Below are 20,499 nucleotides of genomic sequence, written 5' to 3' on the forward strand. Positions count from 1 at the left end.
TTGATATGACCATAAAGAAGATTATGATAAATGCGTGGGCGGTAACAATAACATTATAGATCTGGTCATCTCCTAGCAGAGTTCCTGGTTGACCTAATTCTGCTCAAATTAGAAGGCTTAAGGAGGTACCCACTATCCCCACTCATGCACAGAATAGCAGGTATAGTGTTCTGATATCTTTGTGATTGGTTGAAAACAATCAACAATTGATGAACATAAGTGGAAAAAAGGGTAAAATGGCTGAGTAAGCATTAGACTGTAAATCTAAAGACAGAGGTCAAGACCTCTTTTTACCAGCCCTGAGGTAATTTTTTATGTTGAATTGCAAATTCAAAGGAGCAGCTTCAATCCTGCCAGGGCTTCTCCCGCCTACCACCCTCCCCCAACATGGAGGGAGAAGTAGATTGAAGCCAGTTGATTAGGGTATTTAGCTGTTAACTAAATTTTTGTGGGTTTGAATTCCACCAATCTAGCAAGGACTTAGCTTAATTAAAGTGGTTGATTTGTGTTCAACTGATGCAGAATAGACTTTTGCAGTCCTTGGGTTTGTTACAGAAATTAAGTATAATTCACTTACTAAGGGCTTTGAAGGTCCCTGGTCTTATTTAACCTAAATTTCTAAGTTATAACCAGAATCAGTGGAGAGATGGGTAAGAGGAAGGTAGAAGAAATACATGGAAGGAGGAGTAATATGGGTTTTGTGTTTTTGAATTGTCATTTTATTTTCGTATTATTGGATGTGGGCAGTATTGTCACTGAGATGGAGTAAATTAGGCGTATATAAAAGTACAGGTTGAGTAGTGTTATGATAGCTATAATGGTTGGGGTAATAAGACTATTGTTTTTGAAAATTCTTGAATGATGACTCATATAGGCAGAAATCCTGTTAATGGAGGTAAACTTCCTAGGGATAGTCGAATTAGTGAAACTATAGGTGTTAATCATGTTAATTTGTTTCAAGTGTGAGACAGTGACGGGTTGTAGTGCTTATACTTAGGCTAAGTGCTAGAAATGTGGTACTTAAAATAAGGCAAATAATCAGATTTATAATGGTAATGTTTGGATTATAAGTTAGTACTGGGATCATTCAACCTATATGAGTAATTGAGGAGTAGGTTAAGATTTTGCAGAATTGTGTTTGATTAAGTCCTCCTCAAACACTTATGATAATGGATAGGATTGTAATAGATAGGAGACTGGTCGTGTTTATTGATGGGAAAATTTGAAATATAATCGAGATGGGGCTAGTTTTTGTCATGTGAGGAGAAGTATGCCAGACATAAGAGAAGTTCCTTAGGTTACTTCTGGGACTTGGAAGTGAAAGGGGGCTATTCCTAGTTTTATTACTAGGGCTGTGATTATTATTAAGGATGAAAATTGATTAGTAGTGTTTATTATTGTCCATTGCCTGGAGGATGGGTTGTTGAAAAGGATACCCATCATGAGAATTATAGATGCAGTTGCTTGTGTAAGAAAATATTTGGTGGCTACTTCTGTAGAGCATAGATTTATTTTTTAAATCAAGATGGGGGTAAGAACTAGTATATTTATTCCTAAGCCTGTTCAGATAAGAAGTCAGTGTGAGCCTAGCATTGTGATAAGGGTTCCTGTGAAAACAGTAAGAGATAATAAGTTGAGCTAATGGATTAATTAGTATGGGAAGGGTATAACCAACATTTTCAGGAGTATGGGCCCGATAGCCTATTTAGCTGAACTTACTTTAGGATATGGTTTAATAGGTAGCACAGAGAATTTTGGAGTCTCAGGGATAGGTTCAATTCCTATAGTTCTAGAAATAAGAGGATTTTAACCTCTATTGTTTACTCTATCAAAGTAATTCTTTTGTCAGACATATTTCCTATGTTTGGGGTGGAATGCTGGAAATTAGGAAAAGCATTGAGATATATCACATGCAGAATGCTAATGTATGTGGTAGGAAATTTTTTCATAAAAGGTGTATGAGTTGGTTGTAGCGGAATTGGAGGTATGCTGTTCGGATTCATAAAAACAGGGTGGTTAAAAGGAGAGTCTTGGTAATGAAATTTATGGTATAGAGTTCTGGTGAATACATAGTGTGTAGTACTCCTAGAAAAACAGTAGTAGTCAGGGCATTTATTACAATAATATTCATATATTCTGCTATAAAGAAGAAGGCAAGTGAACTTGCAGCATATTCGACATTGAAGCCTGAAACTAGTTCTGATTCTCTTTCTGTTAAGTCAAAAGGGGCTTGGTTAGTTTTTGCTAGTGTGGAAATAAATCATATTATGGCTAAGGGTCATGATGGTAGGAGCGGTCAGAGTAATTCTTGTGTTGTGATGAGTGCATATAAGTTGAGCCACTTAGTAGTAGTACTGATAGCAGGATAATGGCTAGGGTGACTTCATATGAAATTGTCTGGGCCACAGCTCGTAATGTGCCGATTAGTACATAATTTGAATTGGATGCTCATCCTGATCATAGAATGGAATAGATGGCTAGGCTTGATGTGACTAGAATAAATAAGAGGACTATATTAAAATTCATTAGGGGATCGGGTATAGGAAGGGGAATCCAGAAGAGGAGGGCAATAGAAAGGGCCAGGGTTGGGGCAATGATATAAAGGGTAACAGTAGACGTTGAGGGTCTTTGGTGAAACGTTTTATTGGGTCAGCAAATGGTTGAAGCAGTCCACAGGGGCCTATGGTATTAGGTCCTTTGCATAACTGTTAAGTGTAAGGAATGCTATAGCGATTAGAGTGGGAATAATAAGTAGGAAAAGGTTAATTATAGGCATATTGTTAAGGGGAGTTGAACCTCTGATTGTAAAGTTTTACGTTTTATGCTATTGCCAGGCTCTGCCATCTTAAGAAACCGTGTTCTTGGGTAGGGTGTGTGGTGATTTCCTAGATTGAGATAGCATCATTTATCGGGGGAGGGCACTTTATGAAGCGGGCCCTATGTCTCTTGTCCTAGGAGAAATGTTAAACAGATAGAAACCAACCTGGATTACTCCGGTCTGAAATCACATCACGTAGGATTTTAATCGTTGAATAAACGAACCCTTAATAGCGGCTACACCATTAGGATGTACTGATCCAATAAAGAGGTCGTAAACCCTATTATTGACATGATAGAATAGGATTGCACTGTTATCTCTAGGCTAACTTGTTCTGTTGATTAACTTATTGGGTCAATGTGTATTAACTCGCTTAGACTACTGTGGTCTTAGTTTAGGTTGTTTAGAGGTTGAATATGCTATGAGGTCACCCCAACCAAAATTTTTAATGCAGAGATAGTAGGTTAAGGCCTATAGGCTTTTTGAGTTTTTATTTGCATTAATGAATTAAAGTGCTATGGGGTCTTCTCGTCTTATTTGCTTATAACCGCCTCTTCACCAATAGGTCAGATTCCACTGATTAAAATAGTAAGAGACAGCTGAACCCTCATGTGGCCATTCTTTAAGTCCCTATTTAGGGAACAAGTGATTATGCTACCTTTGCAAGGTCAGGATACGGTGGTCGTTGAACATATGTCATTGGGCAGGCAGTGCCTCTAATACTGGTAATGCTAGAGGTGATGTTTTTGGTAAACAGGTGGGGTAAGATTTGCCGAGTTCCTTTTGCTTTTTGTAATATTTCCTTGGCGCATGCCTGTGTTGGATTAACAGTATAAATAATAGGGTGCTTATTGTAAAATATCTGGCTGTTAACTGTCAGTGGGTTATTCCAGTCTGATGTAAGCTTATGCAGTGGAGAATATTTTCATGTTATTTATATTAACATTATTGCTTCTATTAAATAATAGATTAGACCAATGTAATGTTAGGAGTTCAGTAGAGTGATTAGAATTTAAGATACTTGGATGTTGAGCTTGAACACTTTCTTAATTGTTGGCTGCTTTTGGGCCAACTGTGGCAATATGATTTTGTACTCTCTGTAGGAAGGTTGGTTCCTAGGGTCTAAAGAGCTGTCCCTCTTTAGATTAACAGTTAAACTTACAGGGAGATTAAGTAATTCTGTGGGTAAGTTTAAAGTTGAACTAAGATTCTATCTTGGACAGCCAGCTATCACCAGGCTTGGTAGGCTTATCACCACTACCCATGAATCTTCCCACTATTTTGCCACGTAGGTGAGTACGCTCTTTCAGCCATTCTTGCATAGCTCGTTTGGTTTCGGGGGACTTGGCTATCTCTGTGTAAAGTTATTTCTACTTAATACATTATGCAGAAGGTATAAGGGCTTGTCTTTGCTCAGTTCTTTCAGCTTTCCCTTATGGTACTGTATCTATTGTGCCAAGATAAGAATTTCTATTGCCTATACTTTTGTCTAAGGTAAATGGTTTGATTAAGATGGTTTAATAATATTTTTAGTGAGGTTTGGGGCTAGGGTTGACTCAAAGTGATCAGGTTGTGATGAAATCTTCTGGGTATAAGTTGGATGCTTTGGGTTAAGCGACACTTTGTTTGTCCAAGCGCACTTTCCAGTACCCTTACCATATTATGACTTATCTCCACTATTCATGTGTAGAGAATTTAAATAATATTTCTAGAATGATATTTGAGGAGGGTGACAGGTGGTGTGTGTGTGCTTCGTGGCCTTATTCAACCAAGCACTCTACTCTTGGTTTACTGCTAAATCCTCCTTGAGCCCTTAGATTTCATAAAGGTTGTCGTGAGATTTTCTGGGGTAGAAAATGTAGCCCATTTCTTGCCACCTCATGAGCTACACCTTGACCTAATGTTTTTATGTATTTACTTGTGCTTACTTTATAACCTGAGGTGCTCTAATAGGACAACCTTGTTTTACAACTCTGATTGTTATTAATGATAATCCTTTCCTAATTAACTCAATTTTAAGTGCCTAGCAATCGGCAGTATCTTCGCCAGATTCCTCATCACTAACAGTATTATCCCTACTTCATCCCCTCAAACAACTATACCACTCCACCTAAAGCTCACAGCCCTAGGTGTAACCACCCTAGGTCTTTTACTAGCAATAGAGCTTAATTTCATAACTAATAACCTTAAAGTACCCATTATAGACATTTAACTTCTCCAATATACTAGGTTTTTATTCAGCTACAATTCACCATTCAGCACCCCCACTTAAGCCTATTCACAAGCCACAATCTAGCTTCACTTCTACTAGACCCAGTTTGACTAGAAAAGTGTATACCAAAAACCATTTCACGAACCCAAACTTCAGCCTCCATTACTGTATCTGACCAAAAAGGCCTGAACTCTACTATTAATTATCTAATCTATTACCCTGAGTAATTTCAATTGCAACAAAAATACTAACAATGATCAACCAGCAACCACCAACCAACACCCGTAAGTATACAAGGCAGCTGCACCTACAAAATCCTCACCAATCAACCCCTCCCCCTCAAAAATTAATCAACTCCCTACGCTATTAAAATCAACCGTGATCACCACCCCATCATATTCAACTATTCACCAAACCAATATCAACTCTATTAATAATCCCAATAATAAGGCCCCTCAAATATCAGTACTTGACCCTCATGTTTCAGGATACTCCTCAATAGCTATCACTGGACTATAACCAAAAATAACCATTATACCACCCAAGTAAATAAAAAAGACTATTAACCCCGTGAAAGCCCCACCAAAATTCAACACAATACCACAACCCACAGCACCACTAATAATTAGCCCTAAGCCTCCATAAATAGGAGACAGTTTTGAAGAAAAACCTACAATCGCTATAAACAAGAAAACACTTAATAAACATAAAGCATATGCCATTTTCCCATGTGGACTATAACCATGACTATAAGACCTAAAAAACAAAAAAAGTTAAATGTAAGACTTAAAAGACTTAAATGTTCACTGTTACTGTAAATATAGAAATGGCAAAATATTAAATAACAACAATAAAGTTTGAAGTCTGTGCTCTAAAATTTCATTTATCATACTGAAATATACTCACCAGAATATGGGACTTTCACCAGGTTCTTTTACTTTATAGTATTCTTTGTCTTGTGGCAAGACTTTGGTTAACCCAAAATCTCCAATTTTAACTCTGTTCTCATTCTCCACCAATATATTTCTTGTTGCCAGATCCCTGTGGATATACCTTTTTGTACCAAGATACTCCATACCCTATGGATAAAACATTTTTCTTTCAGCTAGTTTTATAAACATAAACAATTTAAATGGTCTTAACCCTATGCATTCCCTTTATTATCTATGAAAACGTCTAGATGATTTCCTAACATCTACTTCAACATGGTTGCTTCATCTACAGCAAATAATCAGGATATTAGTTACCTTGCATATCTGAGATGTGTACTGCAGAAGTTTTTTGTGATCTATCCGTTCTTTATGTTTTTGAAGATAGTCTCGTAAACTTCCATATGGTAAATATTCCATAATTAATTTTAGATTACGCCGACCTTTAAACATAAAGGTGGAAACAATGTTTTACTCTGCCATATTATACTGATTAAATATTAGAAAACTATCATACATAAATGACTTAAACATATATAAAATCTAAGACGACAAAACTTTATTATACATTAAAGGTGATATAGTTGTTAAGAACATAGTCTTTTTGAATCAAAGACTTTTGAATAAATAAAAACAAAAACAAGTTTTGAATAAAAGCTTTGAAACTATTTGCATTTCAGTTTTCTCTAACTCTTTAGGCAAACCAAAATAAACTGATGAGAAAACTTCCTTTCTCCTCATTTATATTGAACAAAAAACACTGAATTCAAAAATATTTTTATAGAAAATGTAAACAAAAACAATTCCTTTAAAAATGATACTTTCTTGGTAAGCTTAAGCAAGAGGTGAAAAGAATGTTTAACCAACTAGCCAAATACTTCCTATAGTTATAGTCTATGATCACCAAACGCAATCTCTAGTCATTATAGAATGCCTCTCCCTCTGGGCATTGGCATAAGTCCAGATCGTTAGACACTGTATATTTCTATTACACAGGATGCCAAAGACATACCTTGAATTTAAAATAGGTTTCAATGGGCAACTTACCAGCACTGTAGCACACTCCCTTGTACTTCACAATGTTATCATGTTGTAGGGATTTCAGGATTTCAATTTCCCTTTCAAAGTCTCTTAGGTGCTCTTCAGTACTATGCTGAAGCTTTTTTACAGCCACCACCTCCCCAGTGTTGTCCTGTAGAGGGTCATACCGGCACATCTCCACACTCCCAAAATTACCCTAAATGACACATCACATTAGGATGGAAATATCAAGTTTTCAAGGCAAATTACAAATAAATTATAATTATACAGAAAATTCTAGTAGCTGGAATTAGCGGACTTTTTTTTTTTTTTTTGAGACGGAGTCTCGCTGTGTCGCCCAGGTTGGAGTGCAGTGGCATGATCTCGGCTCACTGCAAGCTGTGCCCCCTGGGTTCACGCCATTCTCCTGCCTCAGCCTCCCCAGTAGCTAGGAATACAGGCGCCCGCCAATACGCCCGGCTAATTTTTTGTATATTTAGTAGAGACGGGGTCTCGCTGTGTTAGCCAGGATTGTCTCATCTCCTGACCTCGTGATCCACCTGCCTCGGCCTCCCAAAGTGCTGGGATTACAGGCGTGAGCCACCGTGCCCAGCAGCAGACTATCTTTAAGCTTATATTAAGGAACTCTTAGAACAAGAAAAGGAAATACTATCTCAACAGGTGGGTAGTAAACCTATAAATTTAATTTCTTCAAAAGGAATTACAGGCTGAAATATAAATTACTTCTAAAAAGCATTTAAATAAATGATGAGCATTAATTATCATGATAAGCCAAGGGATGTGCTGAGGATTCCTAAACTTTTGTCACTAACTTCCAGGAAGAATTTTCCTTTTTTACAAAATATCTTTTGCTATCACTGTCAGTGATCTGGATGGAATGTGTCTGTTATGGGCTAAATGTCAGTGACCCCCTACCCAAAATTTATATAATGAAGCCTTAACTCCCAATATGACTGTATTTGGAGATGGGGCCTTGTGAGGGGGTGATAAAAGTTAAATTAGGTTATAAAGTGGAACCCTAATGTGACAAGGCTAGTGCCCGTGTAAGAGGAGGAGACATTAGAGCAATCTCTCTCTCCCATGTGAGGACACAGCAAGAAGACCGCCATCTGCAAGCCAAGAAGAAACCTCACTAGAAACCAGTCCCTGCCAGAACTTTGATCTCAGACTTTCCAGGCCCTGGAATTGAGAGAAATAAATGTCTGATGTTTAAGCTACCCAGTCTATGGTATTTTGTTATAGCAGCCCAAGCAAATTAAGAAGTAAGAAACTTTTAGCCTATGGGATGACTCCATATTTTTTTTTGAAGATGTCTTTAAGGAAATCCACTCTTTTTACCTAAAATTCATTAACTACATAGAATTGGTAAGTTGCTATAACATTTAAATAAAGTATAGGTTTTTGATATTAATCAAATTAGTGTATTTTGGATATTATTGCATTCTTACAGGATAAAACAATGTAGTTCTTGAGTGACAAGATTCTAAGTGACTGTATTTTCAGTTATATACTTGAAGTCAATTTTTTTAAAAACCTAGACCATGGACCATGTAGGCTCAAAGTTAAATCTCTCAGTTACACAGTTTAGAGGCCACACAACAAGGTGGATAGACTCAGGATTTGCAAGACCCAGGACTCTCAAGTCAGATTGGAACTAGAATATTGATCCACAACTTGCTCTCTCTGTGACTGTGGACAATTCACAACTCCCTAAAATGAGGTTTTTCTTCCTTAAAGTAGAGAATAATAAAATGTCTATCTATCTCATGAGGCTGTTGTGAGAAATTATTCCAAAACATATTTTAGAAAACAAAAGTAGGAAATAAGTTTTATCTTCTTTCCCTCTACTTAACAATGTGTTCATAAAATTTATTTTCCAGTGCCACTATATATTCCTTGAAATTAATGATTTTTAACTATTGTATATTGTCACATGAATGCACTAATTTTTAACATTGGAAATATAAATGTACACTAAGAAAAATTTTTAAATACAGTCATGTCATTGCAATAATATTCTTATAAATAATATTTGTGTACGTCTCTATTAAGGATACTTAATTAGCTGTTCAAAAGGTAAGAACATTTCAAAGGGCCTTGATACACACTGCATTAGAGGCTCTCTGGCAGTGGTTACCATTTGATGTTCCAATAAGCAGTGGGAAAATGTGTATTTTATCACATCCCTGCCAACAATGGTCATACTTTTTCTAAATCTTTGTCACTTTGATAGGCAAAAATCAGTCTCACTTTTAATTTGGAATGCCTCTATTTTTCTTATGGAAGAAGGAGATGAAGAAAAATACAGCGAAAAGAAAGATTTAAGATAGAAAACTGGAAGGGTTGGAGATAGGACCAGAAGAAATCAAGTAAGGGAGAGTAAAAGAACTACGAGTGATATGGTTTGGCAGTGTCCTCACCCAAATCTCATCTTGAATTGTAAACCCCATAATCCCCACATGTCACTGGAGGGACCCGGTGGGAGGCAACTTAATCATGGGGGTGGTTTCCTCCATGCTGTTCTCATGATAGTGAGTTCTCATGAGATCTGATGGTTTTGTAAGCGTCTGGCATTTCCCCTGCTGGCACTCATTATGTCTCCTGCTGCCCTGTGAAGAGGTGCCTTCTGCCATGACTGTAAGTAAGTTTCCTGAGGCCTCCCCAGCCATAGGTAACTGTGAGTCAATTAAGCCTCTTTCCTTTATAAATTACCCAGTCTCGAGTATGTCTTTATAAGCAGCGTGAGAACAGACTAATACAACCAGTAAGAGTCCTAAGTGCCTAACCAATGTTGGAAACCAATTTTCAATGAAAACAATAAAGATTTATATCTGATTTTTTTCTTATAGTGTTTGTTTGAGGGATGGAAGCACAATTTTAAAAATGCTAAGTTGTATTGTTCCCGTACTAGGAAATAATAGGGGACGTGAAGCAGATAATCAAGGGAAGGGGGGGGTGATATAATTGTAGATACCAGCAAAAGTAGTTTAAAAGATACGAACATTTAAAGGCCCTTGATACAAACTGCTCTATGAGAAGCTCTCTAGAAAGGGTCACCAATTTACGTTCCAATAAGAAGAAAGTGTGAAAGACACTAGCAATAGCAAAGATATCCAAAAGAAGGCATTTATGTTGAAAAAAGCCAAAGGCTATAAAGTTATAGTCAGACAGGGAGATTTCAGGGTAGGAAATTTCCTAAGTAAGGTTATTACACGGGATTATAGAGTTCAAAATGACCTCATTTAACATAATCATAACTTTCGGGTAGAGAAGCCAAGGAATTTTTTTTTTAAGTATTGGACGGGCATCCAAAATAATGGCAGGAGGTAAGGTGACGAGAAAACAATGAGTACTAAAAGTATTCAAGGAATGTGGACCAAGATGTTAGCTAATGATGGGAAGAGAGGAAAATAAAAATCATATTCAGAGAAGATTAAGAATGATGCTGATAATTTCAAAGTTAGTTAGTCGCACTAAGATCCTGATCTCTGAATCCTATATCTCCACCATGGAGGAAAAAGGAATAAAGAGGATTTCAAAACAGCTAGGAGTGAAGTGAGAAGGTAAAGGATATAAAGAATATAAGAGGTTTCAGGCTCCAGGTCCTGGCAGGAGGATCGCGGGCCAGAGGCGGAGCCGCCATCCTGCCACGACTTTCAGACTCCGACCATGGCCTCGCGCTGGTGGCGGCGGCGGCGGCGGCGCGGCTGTTCCTGGAGACCGGCAGCGCGGAGACCGCTCCCCTAGCCTTGCGGGGCCGCGCGCCGGGCGCCGCTGCCGATGCCCGCGCAGGCTCATAGGCGGAAGGGACTTGACTTGTCTCAGATACCCTATTTTAATCTTGTGAAACATTTAACACCTGCCTGTCCAAATGTATATAGTATATCACAGTTTCATCACACAACCCCGTACAGCAAAACACACAGTGGTGAGAAATACACCGATCCTTTCAAACTCGGTTGGAGAAACTTGAAAGGTCTGTATGAGGACATTAGAAAGGTACTGCTCATATCGACAACAGAACTTAAGGAAATGTCTGAGTACTACTTTGATGTAAAAGGAAAAGCCTTTTGACCAATTATTGTGGTACTAATGGCCCAAGCACGTAATATTCATCATCATAACTCCCGACATGTGCAAGCTAGCCAGCGCGCCACAGCCTTAATTGCAGGAATGATCCACACTGCTAGTCTTGTTCACGATGACGTTACTGATGATGCAAGTTCTCGAAAAGGAAAACACAAGATCTGGGGTGAAAAGAAGGCTGTCCTTGCTGGAGATTTAATTCTTTCTGTAGTATCTATAGCTGGGGCACAAATTGGAAATGCAACTGATATATCTATTTTAACCCAAGTTATTGAAGATTTGGTGTGTGGTGAATTTCTTCAGCTCGGATCAAAAGAAAATGAGAATGAAAGATTTGCACAATACCTTGAAAAGACCTTCAAGAACACTGCGAGCCTGATAGCCAGCAGTCTTAAAGCAGTCTCTGTTCTAGGATGCCCCGACCCAGTGGTGCATGAGATCGCCTATCAGTACGGAAAAAATGTAGGAATAGCTTTTCAGCTAATAGATGATGTATTGGACTTCACCTCATGTTCTAACATAGGCAAACCAACATCAGCTGATGTGAATCTCGGGTTAGCCACTGGTCCTGTCCTGTCTGCCTGTCAGCAGTTCCCAGAAATGAATGCTATGATCATGAGATGGTTCAGTTTGCCGGGAGATGTAGATAGAGCTCCACAGTATGTATTACAGACTGATGGTGTGCAACAACCTACCTCGCCCAGCAGTACTGCTGTGAAGCAGTAAGAGAGATCAGTAAACTTCCACCATCCCCAGAAAGAGACGCCCTCATTCAACTTTCAGAAATCGTACTCACAAGACATAAATGACAACTTTCTGTTCTTTCTGGCAGCTATCTCACCAGACTGTGCCTAAAGAATTTTGTGGAATACACTTTGTTTGCTTCATATGCAGGTAACCAAAAATCATTTTAAAAGATATCAAACTTACTGATGGGCAATTTATTTGTTTTATTGCAAAAGTTTTTTCAGAAAACTTTTTAAATGTAATTAAACCATCTGAATCTGTCATTCTAGTCCTATAAATTCTAACTGAGGTACCTTGATGGTTATATGTGGTACTGTTTACACTGTTAATATCCACATGTAAGGCTATTACACAAATAATCCTTGTTAAAATTTAAAAAATAAGAATATAAGTATATGTGGGCATGAGGATAAAGGATGAAAGCAAAAACACTAGATTTCAAGTAGCAAAAGAAAAGATTTCACAATAGTTTCTTGGCTCCTTTTACAACAGTATGAAAATAGTTTTTTAAAAATAAAAAATATATACCATTATTTCTCTTGGCTTAAAAAATATGAAAATAATAATTTTAAATATATATGTCCCTCTTTGGAATATTTTCACCATACCACTAATTGAAAAGGATAACTTAAAGGGATACAGTAGCTAATTTTTATAAAGTGAAAAGGTGACATGCAATCATTTTTGTAGCAATGGCATTTTGATTGTTTCAATAAGGCAGTACAAATAGCTAGACAAACCACTGAACACATCAATTACTTCAAACAAACAAAGATGAAAGTAAAATTATGGTGTTAAATCCAGATAGGAAATATCCACATTAAAATATCTATGACTGACTAATGATTACACCATTTTACTTTCATTTCCTACAAACTAAATTACTAAGAAATATATTTCATTGTACATATATTTTGAAAATGCCTTCCTTAGAGTCTCTACAATTTACTTATGTTTAAAAGAATTTTAAGCTCACAGAACTATGGAAAACACTAAAAATGTTAAAAAGCAAAAGAAAATTAACTCAAAATTACAATAAAGGGGAATGTTGTAAATAAATTATGGTATATTCACTTTTAAAATTATGTCTCAAAAGAATACTAATAATGGGAAAATCTTGATATATGAAAAATAGCAAGATATAGAATTGTATATATAGAATGGTTTCACTATTGAAAGAAATTGTTTGTGTAGTTGTGCAGAGACTACAACAAATGGAACGTATCTTCACTGTAGTATTTTCCAATTTCTCTCTAAGCAGTATCTATATCACTTTCATAACTAGAAAAAATTAACTTGAAAAGATAACTTTATAATTTAGTCTGCTGTTTCCCTTTTGTTAATCTAAATTAGTGATCTTTTGATGTATTCTTTGTTATGTCTACTTCTCAAATACCAGTATATATTCCATTGTTTTGACAATATATGACAAAATTGTGTGCCTAGTCATCTGTTGGGATCTAAAGGAACTTTTTTTAAGTCCAGGAAAAAAAAGGCAAGGAAACTAAAACTAAGATCTAATAAACAACAGAAGACTGTGATTAAGTTGTATAGAAGAAACAATAAATGCTATAAGTTCCCAGAAAAGAGGAAAATCAATGACATCTGGAGGTATTTCAGGAAAATATGAATTAGGGAATAGCTGATAATAACAGACAACACTAATATGGTACTTACTAGTGAGAACCTTATCCTAGCAAGCTTATGCGAGAAAGAGCTTACTGCTATGGTTGGACCTACTAAGAACTGAGCATTCCCTGGTCTTACTTACAATATGTAGGTTATACACGACTGTGTGACCCTTTAATAGACAGAGCCTCTGCTAGTGAATATGGCACAGTCAAAATCCTAGACCGTAAGCAATAAGATTAATTCTCCCTGAGATGACTAAAGGCAGAAAGGCAGGTAGAAAAGCTTATGTATTCCTTTCTCTATTTCACTGAATCACTTACAGTGAACTCCTGCTACCAAGAAACAGTCTCTTGGTCAAGTCAATTTGAGTAATACTGCCTAATTCATCATCCTCTTGAAGATGTTCCATGCACATTACATGTTAAAGCCTCTGAAAAGTTCTTCAGTTATAGGGAAAAGAAAGAGAGATCAGCGTGTTACTGTGTCTATGTAGGAAAGGAAGACATAAGAAATTCCATTTTGACCTGTACCCTGAAGAATTGCTTTGCCCTGAGATGCTGTTAATCTGTAACTCTGCCCCAACCTTAAGTTCACAAAAACATGTGTTGTATGGAATCGAGCTTTAAGGCCAGGGCTGTGTAGGATGTGCCTTGTTAACAAAATGTGTACAGGCAGTATGCTTGGTAAAAGTCATCGCCATTCTCCAGTCTCAATAAACCAGGGGCACCATGTACTGCGGAAAGCCGCAGGAACCTCTGCCCTGGAAAGCCGGGTATTGTCCAAGGTTTCTCCCCATGTGATAGTCTGAAATATGGCCTCGTGGGATGGGAAAGACCTGACTGTCCCCCAGCCCGACATCCATGAAGGGTCTGTGCTGGGGAGGATTAGTAAAAGAGGAAGGCCACTGTCTCCTGCCTGCCCCTGGGAACTGAATGTCTCGGTATAAAACCCCATTGTACATTTGTTCAATTCTGAGATAGGAGAAAAACTGCCCTGTGGCGGGAGGCAAGATATGTTGGCAGCAATGCTGCTTTATTACTCTTTACTCCACTGAGATGTTTGGGTGAAGAGAAGCATAAATCTGGCCTATGTGCACATCCAGGCATAGTACCTTCCCTTGAACTTATTTGTGACACAGATTCCTTTCCTCACGTTTTCTTGCTGACCTTCTCCCCACTATCACCCTGCTCTCCTGCTGCATTCCTCTTGCTGAGATAGTGAAAATAGTAATAAATACTGAGGAAACTCAGAGACCAGTGCCGGTGCGGGTCCTCCATATGCTAAGCGCTGGTCCCCTGGGCCCACTTTTCTTTCTCTATACTTTGTTTGTGTCTTATTTCTTTTCTCAGTCTCTCGTCCCACCTGATGAGAATTACCCACAGGTGTGGAGGGGCTGGCCCCCTTCATTCAGTAAAGATGGCTGTTTATTTAACACAGCATTTCTCCGACATCTGACAACCAAACCTTTTTTTTCTACAAGCACTCCTTAAAATGTTGTAGAAAGTGAACTTTAGAAGCGCTCTAAGTTTTTCTAAATGAAATGATTATACTCTATTTGAAAAACTTCTGACAATTTACCTTGCCAAGTTGCTGTAGAAATTTCAAATGTCTCTCTTCAAACTGTGTAGGATCCCGGTCTTCAAAGGCACCAGAAAACCCTAGGGCACCTATCCTCATATTTGGTAACATGTCATTTTCTGTTAATAGTTCATAATCTGGAGAAATAAAGAATATTATCACCTTAAATTAGCAAATAACATTCTGTGGACTAAACTGATATACATTCAAGTTGACCAAAATAATCATGAGTTACAAATACTAAATGATATAAGGAAACTCAAATAGTTTTGATTATATTAATGGGAGCCTTTAATCATTACCCATAATCTGACAGGCCTTCGAGAGAGACTTTGCAAAGGATAAATATTTGTTTTCCAAAATAAGTAGTTTTAATATTCATAAAGTAAGGTAATATACTGATATTTATTGTGAGAAAGGTGAGTAATACTGGGGTAGAAAGCACCTATAGATCAAACACATGCATTTCAGCTCAGTATTTTGAAAAAGGAGAGAACAAACCAAAACAAATATAGCTCATGTTTAGAAAATCAATCAATTATAAAATATGAGAAATGTTAAAAAGAATTGTTTTTTAAAAGTCAATTTAAGCAAAAAAAAAAAAAAAAAACAAAAAAACTATAATTTACAACTCATTAAATGGAAAACTAAAATTAGGTTACTGAAAGAAAAGGTCTTTTTGGCCGGGAGCGGTGGCTCAAGCCTGTAATCCCAGCACTTTGGGAGGCCAAGGCGGGTGGATCACAGGGTCAGGAGATCGAGACCATCCTGGCTAACACGGTGAAACCCCGTCTCTACTAAAAATACAAAAAAGTAGCCAGGTGTGGTGGCAGGTGCCCGTAGTCCCAGCTACTCGGGAGGCTGAGGCAGGAGAATGGCGTGAACCCGGGAGGTGGAGCTTGCAGTGAGCCGAGATCGCGCCACTGCACTCCAGCCTGGGTGATCTAAGACTCTGTCTCAAAAAAAAAAAAAGAAAAAGGTCTTTTTATAAAAATGAAAATAATTCAGTCAAGGAGATTAGAATATGTATAAAGCACGAAAAGCCATATGAACATAAGAAATTAAGAGGGCCCAAATAACATCAAGAAAATGTTTTAAAGGAATTAAAAATTAGTAATGATTCATTAAATACAATAAAGATAGAAAGCTGGAAGATCAGTAAGATCACTCAAATACATACCTGGAGTAAACAAACTGTTAAGATCTCGTATGATGGCTCTGAAAGAAGGCCTGAAATCTGGTTCATAATCCATACAATTATTTATAAGGTTTGCTAATTCTGCCCACTTTGGTGCAGGAAGCTGATGCCTATCTTCATAAAATTGTAGCTTCTATAATTAAAGAACCAAAAACTGAGAATAAATTGTGTAATGCCACACCAACCTTCTTTTTAAAATTAGATGGGCTAAAAAATACAAATCATGTGAAAGAAATATGAAAGTTCAGAGATAGAGTAATTCTTAGTCTATATAAACTTACTCTTTGAGAATCCAGAGCACTTAGAGGTTTATCTCCTCCACTGCAGATTTCCCACAAAGTGGTACCAAAACTCCATTTGTCTGTTGCCAAATTTAAATTTTTAGGATTTTCAATGCATTCAGGTGGTACCCATGGTATTCTCTCCTGAAGAACTTTTAAATGATATGAACAGAGTAGGGTTAAATAATTCACAAGTAAACCAATCTTTTATACGTAAATAGCTTTAAAGTTCAACTCATTTGAATAATCAGGCCTATTTTCTTTATTTTGGAGGGGGTGGATGTGCACATGCACATGACTGCATAAGCTTAAGAGCCAGAAGGGACCTTCAAGATCATCTAATTCAATATTTCATCTTTAACAATGACAACATGGAGACATACGATTGAGTAATCTGCCCAAAGCCATACAATTTGTTAGCAGCAGAGACAGAATTAGAATCCTGTACAGTGAGCTCTGAATCAACTAATCTTTCCATGATAGTGTCTCAACTGCCATACCATTTTCTCAACCTCTTTCAATTAGTTTTACCGTAAAAAAAAAATGCTTTTTTTTTTTTTTTTGAGACAGAGTGTCACTCTGTCACCCAGGCTAGAGTGCAATGGCACAAGTGCAGCTCACTATGCTTTGACCTCTTGGGCTTAAGTGATCCACCCAAGCGCTTTAGGAAGCAATCAGCCTCCCAAGGTGTTGGAATTACAGGCATGAGCCACTGCGCCTGGCCAAATCTTTTTTTTATATATAGTTTATCCTAAAATCGCCCCATGATACTTTTTGGTATTTCTTCATAATGCATAAGTAGTAAAGGTAATGTTACATCATTCAGAGATGTTCTAATGATTTAATAGCCATGGCAATTCTCACTTGCAGATAAAAAAAAAAAAACCCAAGGACCAACAAGCATTTATGGCAGATGGATGGCTAAATTGCACCAAAATATTCTAGGTATATGGAATTGATACGGGTGGGCTCTGCTCAAATCATGGAATTTCTCAAGTAAAGTTTCTGTGGTCTTTGATTCCACCAGAAGGACTGTATTCAAGAAAGGAAGAAGCAATATAACCCTACTTTCTGGTATTCTGACATAGACAGACAGACAAATTGATTGATTGACAAATACCTTCACCATATGAATACATTTTTTTCCATCTTCATTTCCCATTCCAAAGGATAAAATTTCCCAGAATACCAGATGTAAGACCCTGTAAGAATTTTCTGCCATACTCCATACTCCTGTACTACTGCCCAGTTATCACTGTCTTCACTGTCAGGTAGGTCATTAAGTTTAAGTACTATAGGCTTAAATAGGACACATCAGTGCACAAAAATTGATCAACTTAGAATCTAAATTTAGAACATCCAATTAGAGAAATTAGCTAAGATAACAAAATTCAGTTATAATTATCTAGACCCAAAAAACCCCTCTCAACTATCTGACTGAAATTTGTATTTTTAACCCACTGTGTTAAGTAGTAAAGATTAACAAACACAAATGAAAGTTTTTTTAAGGTTTTAAAAAGTCAGAATTAGCTGGATAATTAAACTAATTTCTTCACAGAGGGTAGAAAAAAATCCTAAGATCTCAGGCTAAATTTTTATTTAGTGATGAGAAGAAAAGAATATTTAGAAAATTTACTTGTGGCTCAAGGAATATTACAAAACTTCATACTAAAAATGGATAAAATCCTATCTTTCATACATAATTAGAGATTAAAACTGTTTTTAAAAAATCACCTCACAGTCCATGGTTATATGCTTATAAGGAAGAAAAATAGAGACTAAGATTTAACTAACAATTTAAATTGCTAAAAGTGATAATTTTATTATTAATCAGGAACATACAAATTAAATGGAATTCAAGGAAAATTAACAACATGCTCTTTACACCACTGCCCAAGTAAAGCTTAGTAACATTATATATAATCCCTCTAGAACTTACTGTCCTTTGGCAAAACTGTAATACTAATGCCGGGATCACTAAGTTTGATGAAAGGAGGATTTCCTGTCTTCCTGTCTTCTTCTCTGATAAGCAGAATATTTTTGGCACACACATTCCCATGAATAAGGGTGTTTTCTTCCTATTAGAGTTAAACGCACATATATTGAAATATCAATCCACAAATACTTGAGCAAGCCCCCAAAACAGATTTAAAGAAGAAAAATATATAAGATAGTATAATAAATATTAATTTGGAGGCATGCATTGAGAAAAAAGGAAATTTATGACTCCTAACTATGCTTCTTGTTTTACATTTTAAATAACACAGTAATCTATGCTTGTGATGAAATGAATAAATTAAAACTATCAATGCCATTTCACATGAGTTCTAAGGCTGAGGTGGTTTGTGTTTCAGGATGGGAGCTGACATTAAGAAATACTACTTCAGTTCTGCAGCAGGACATAGGTGCACCCTGAGGGGTCTGATCACTGGCAGGCCCCCTGGTATTCTTCTCTGTCAACACCGCTTTCTCATGGACCATAATGTACAATGGCCCAAAAATACAGAAGCACATATTTCTGCATAGTTTTTCGTTGAATTTTCTAAATCCAAAAGACACAACATACAGATTGTCTTAGTAGTTCTAAGATATTGATAGGATGACAAAACTTTTTTTTCCAAAAGTGATTTTACATACATAAACATATGCCTAAAGTAATCTCTTTTATCACCTAAAACAGACTATTTTACATGAATTGGCATCCAATTACAGATTTATTTTTTGTTTCCAGGTAAAGATAATTTGTATATTGTTTTATAAAATAAAATAGTATCTTCTGATAAAAAGGATGTACTACTTACTAGAAAATGCATGGCCCATGCCAACTGTTTAGCAACTTCAAGTTTCCATAATATATTTATACAATTTTTATTCTTTTTCATATATGTATCTAGTGATCCAAATTTTACAAACTCCTGAACCAGAATATCTGCATTAAAATATAAGTAATAATAATAATAAGGCTTAAGTATAAACTTAATTAAATATATGTAATTTAAATCTTTATACTTACATGAGACTATTATAGGTAAAGAAATTAAATTAGGCAAAACTCACAGCTTTAAAGAAAACTTAATGGATACACAGCATTATATTTTTGGTTTTTAGTTTACTTACAACAGCAGGAGTAGGAGTCTAAACAGTTATATATTATTATATATAACATAAATGTGTAATATATACCAGCACACCTTTATATATTAGTACTGAATTATGGCTGGTTTTTAAAAATAAATGAAAATTTCTCAATTTCTCTTCCACATAACTTTTTACACATTCAAACCTTCCTGAAGTTCTTCTACACACAAAAATTACTAACAATGTCTACAGTATTATAGACATAAAGGAGAATTTAAGTTCTAGCTCCATTTAATCTTTTAATTCTGCAAAAGATACAAAAATGTTTTGTGCTGCTTTATCTTTAAAACTTTAAAAATATATATATAAAACAAATTTTGCCAGAAAAACAAGTGTTGGCTTCCAGAAACAATCCTGGATTCCTTCGTGGTCCACAGGAGCCTCTCAGATACCTCCATATAACAGGTTCCAAACCACTGCTTTTGAAAAGACTTTAAATTTCAAAGATATGAAAAAATGTTATACAAGTGTAGATGTGTATTTAATCTGCATTACTAGTGGAAAATAGGGAATTATATAAACAATTTTCTTGAATGTAAACTTTGTGAGGCACTAAAATACAGGCATACCTCGAAGATATTACCAGTTTGGTTTTAGACTACCATAATAAAGCAAGTCATGAATTTCTTGGTATCCCAATAAATATAAAACTTGTATTTACACTATAATGCAGTCTATTTAGTGTGCAACAGCATTATTGAGAACACATGGACACAGGAAGGGGAACATCACACACCAGGGACTGTTGTGGGGTGGGGGGAGGGGGGAGGGATAGTATTAGGAGATATACCTAATGCTGAATGATGAGTTAATGGGTGCAGCACACCAACATGGCACAT

The 20,499-nt window shown here is 36.5% G+C and overlaps 1 protein-coding gene and 1 pseudogene across 1 annotated transcript in view; one reads left to right on the plus strand and one right to left on the minus strand.

Annotated features, from left to right (window-relative positions):
* JAK2 (Janus kinase 2) overlaps window positions 1-20,499 on the minus strand; it is a 145,150-nt gene that overhangs the window by 36,993 nt on the left and 87,658 nt on the right. Inside the window, exons 15-22 of the mRNA XM_032138081.2 lie at window positions 19,324-19,451; window positions 18,462-18,600; window positions 16,523-16,674; window positions 16,224-16,374; window positions 15,044-15,180; window positions 7,007-7,196; window positions 6,278-6,402; window positions 5,937-6,109 (exon numbers count right to left, since the gene is read on the minus strand). Coding sequence (XP_031993972.2) covers window positions 5,937-6,109; window positions 6,278-6,402; window positions 7,007-7,196; window positions 15,044-15,180; window positions 16,224-16,374; window positions 16,523-16,674; window positions 18,462-18,600; window positions 19,324-19,451 — 1,195 coding nt within the window. The remainder of the gene's footprint in view (window positions 1-5,936; window positions 6,110-6,277; window positions 6,403-7,006; window positions 7,197-15,043; window positions 15,181-16,223; window positions 16,375-16,522; window positions 16,675-18,461; window positions 18,601-19,323; window positions 19,452-20,499) is intronic.
* On the plus strand, window positions 10,670-11,990 carry LOC116458454 (all trans-polyprenyl-diphosphate synthase PDSS1-like; annotated as a pseudogene).

The sequence above is a fragment of the Hylobates moloch genome, unplaced genomic scaffold (genome assembly GCF_009828535.3).
Source record: "Hylobates moloch isolate HMO894 unplaced genomic scaffold, HMol_V3 SCAFFOLD_19, whole genome shotgun sequence".
NCBI lineage: Eukaryota > Metazoa > Chordata > Mammalia > Primates > Hylobatidae > Hylobates > Hylobates moloch.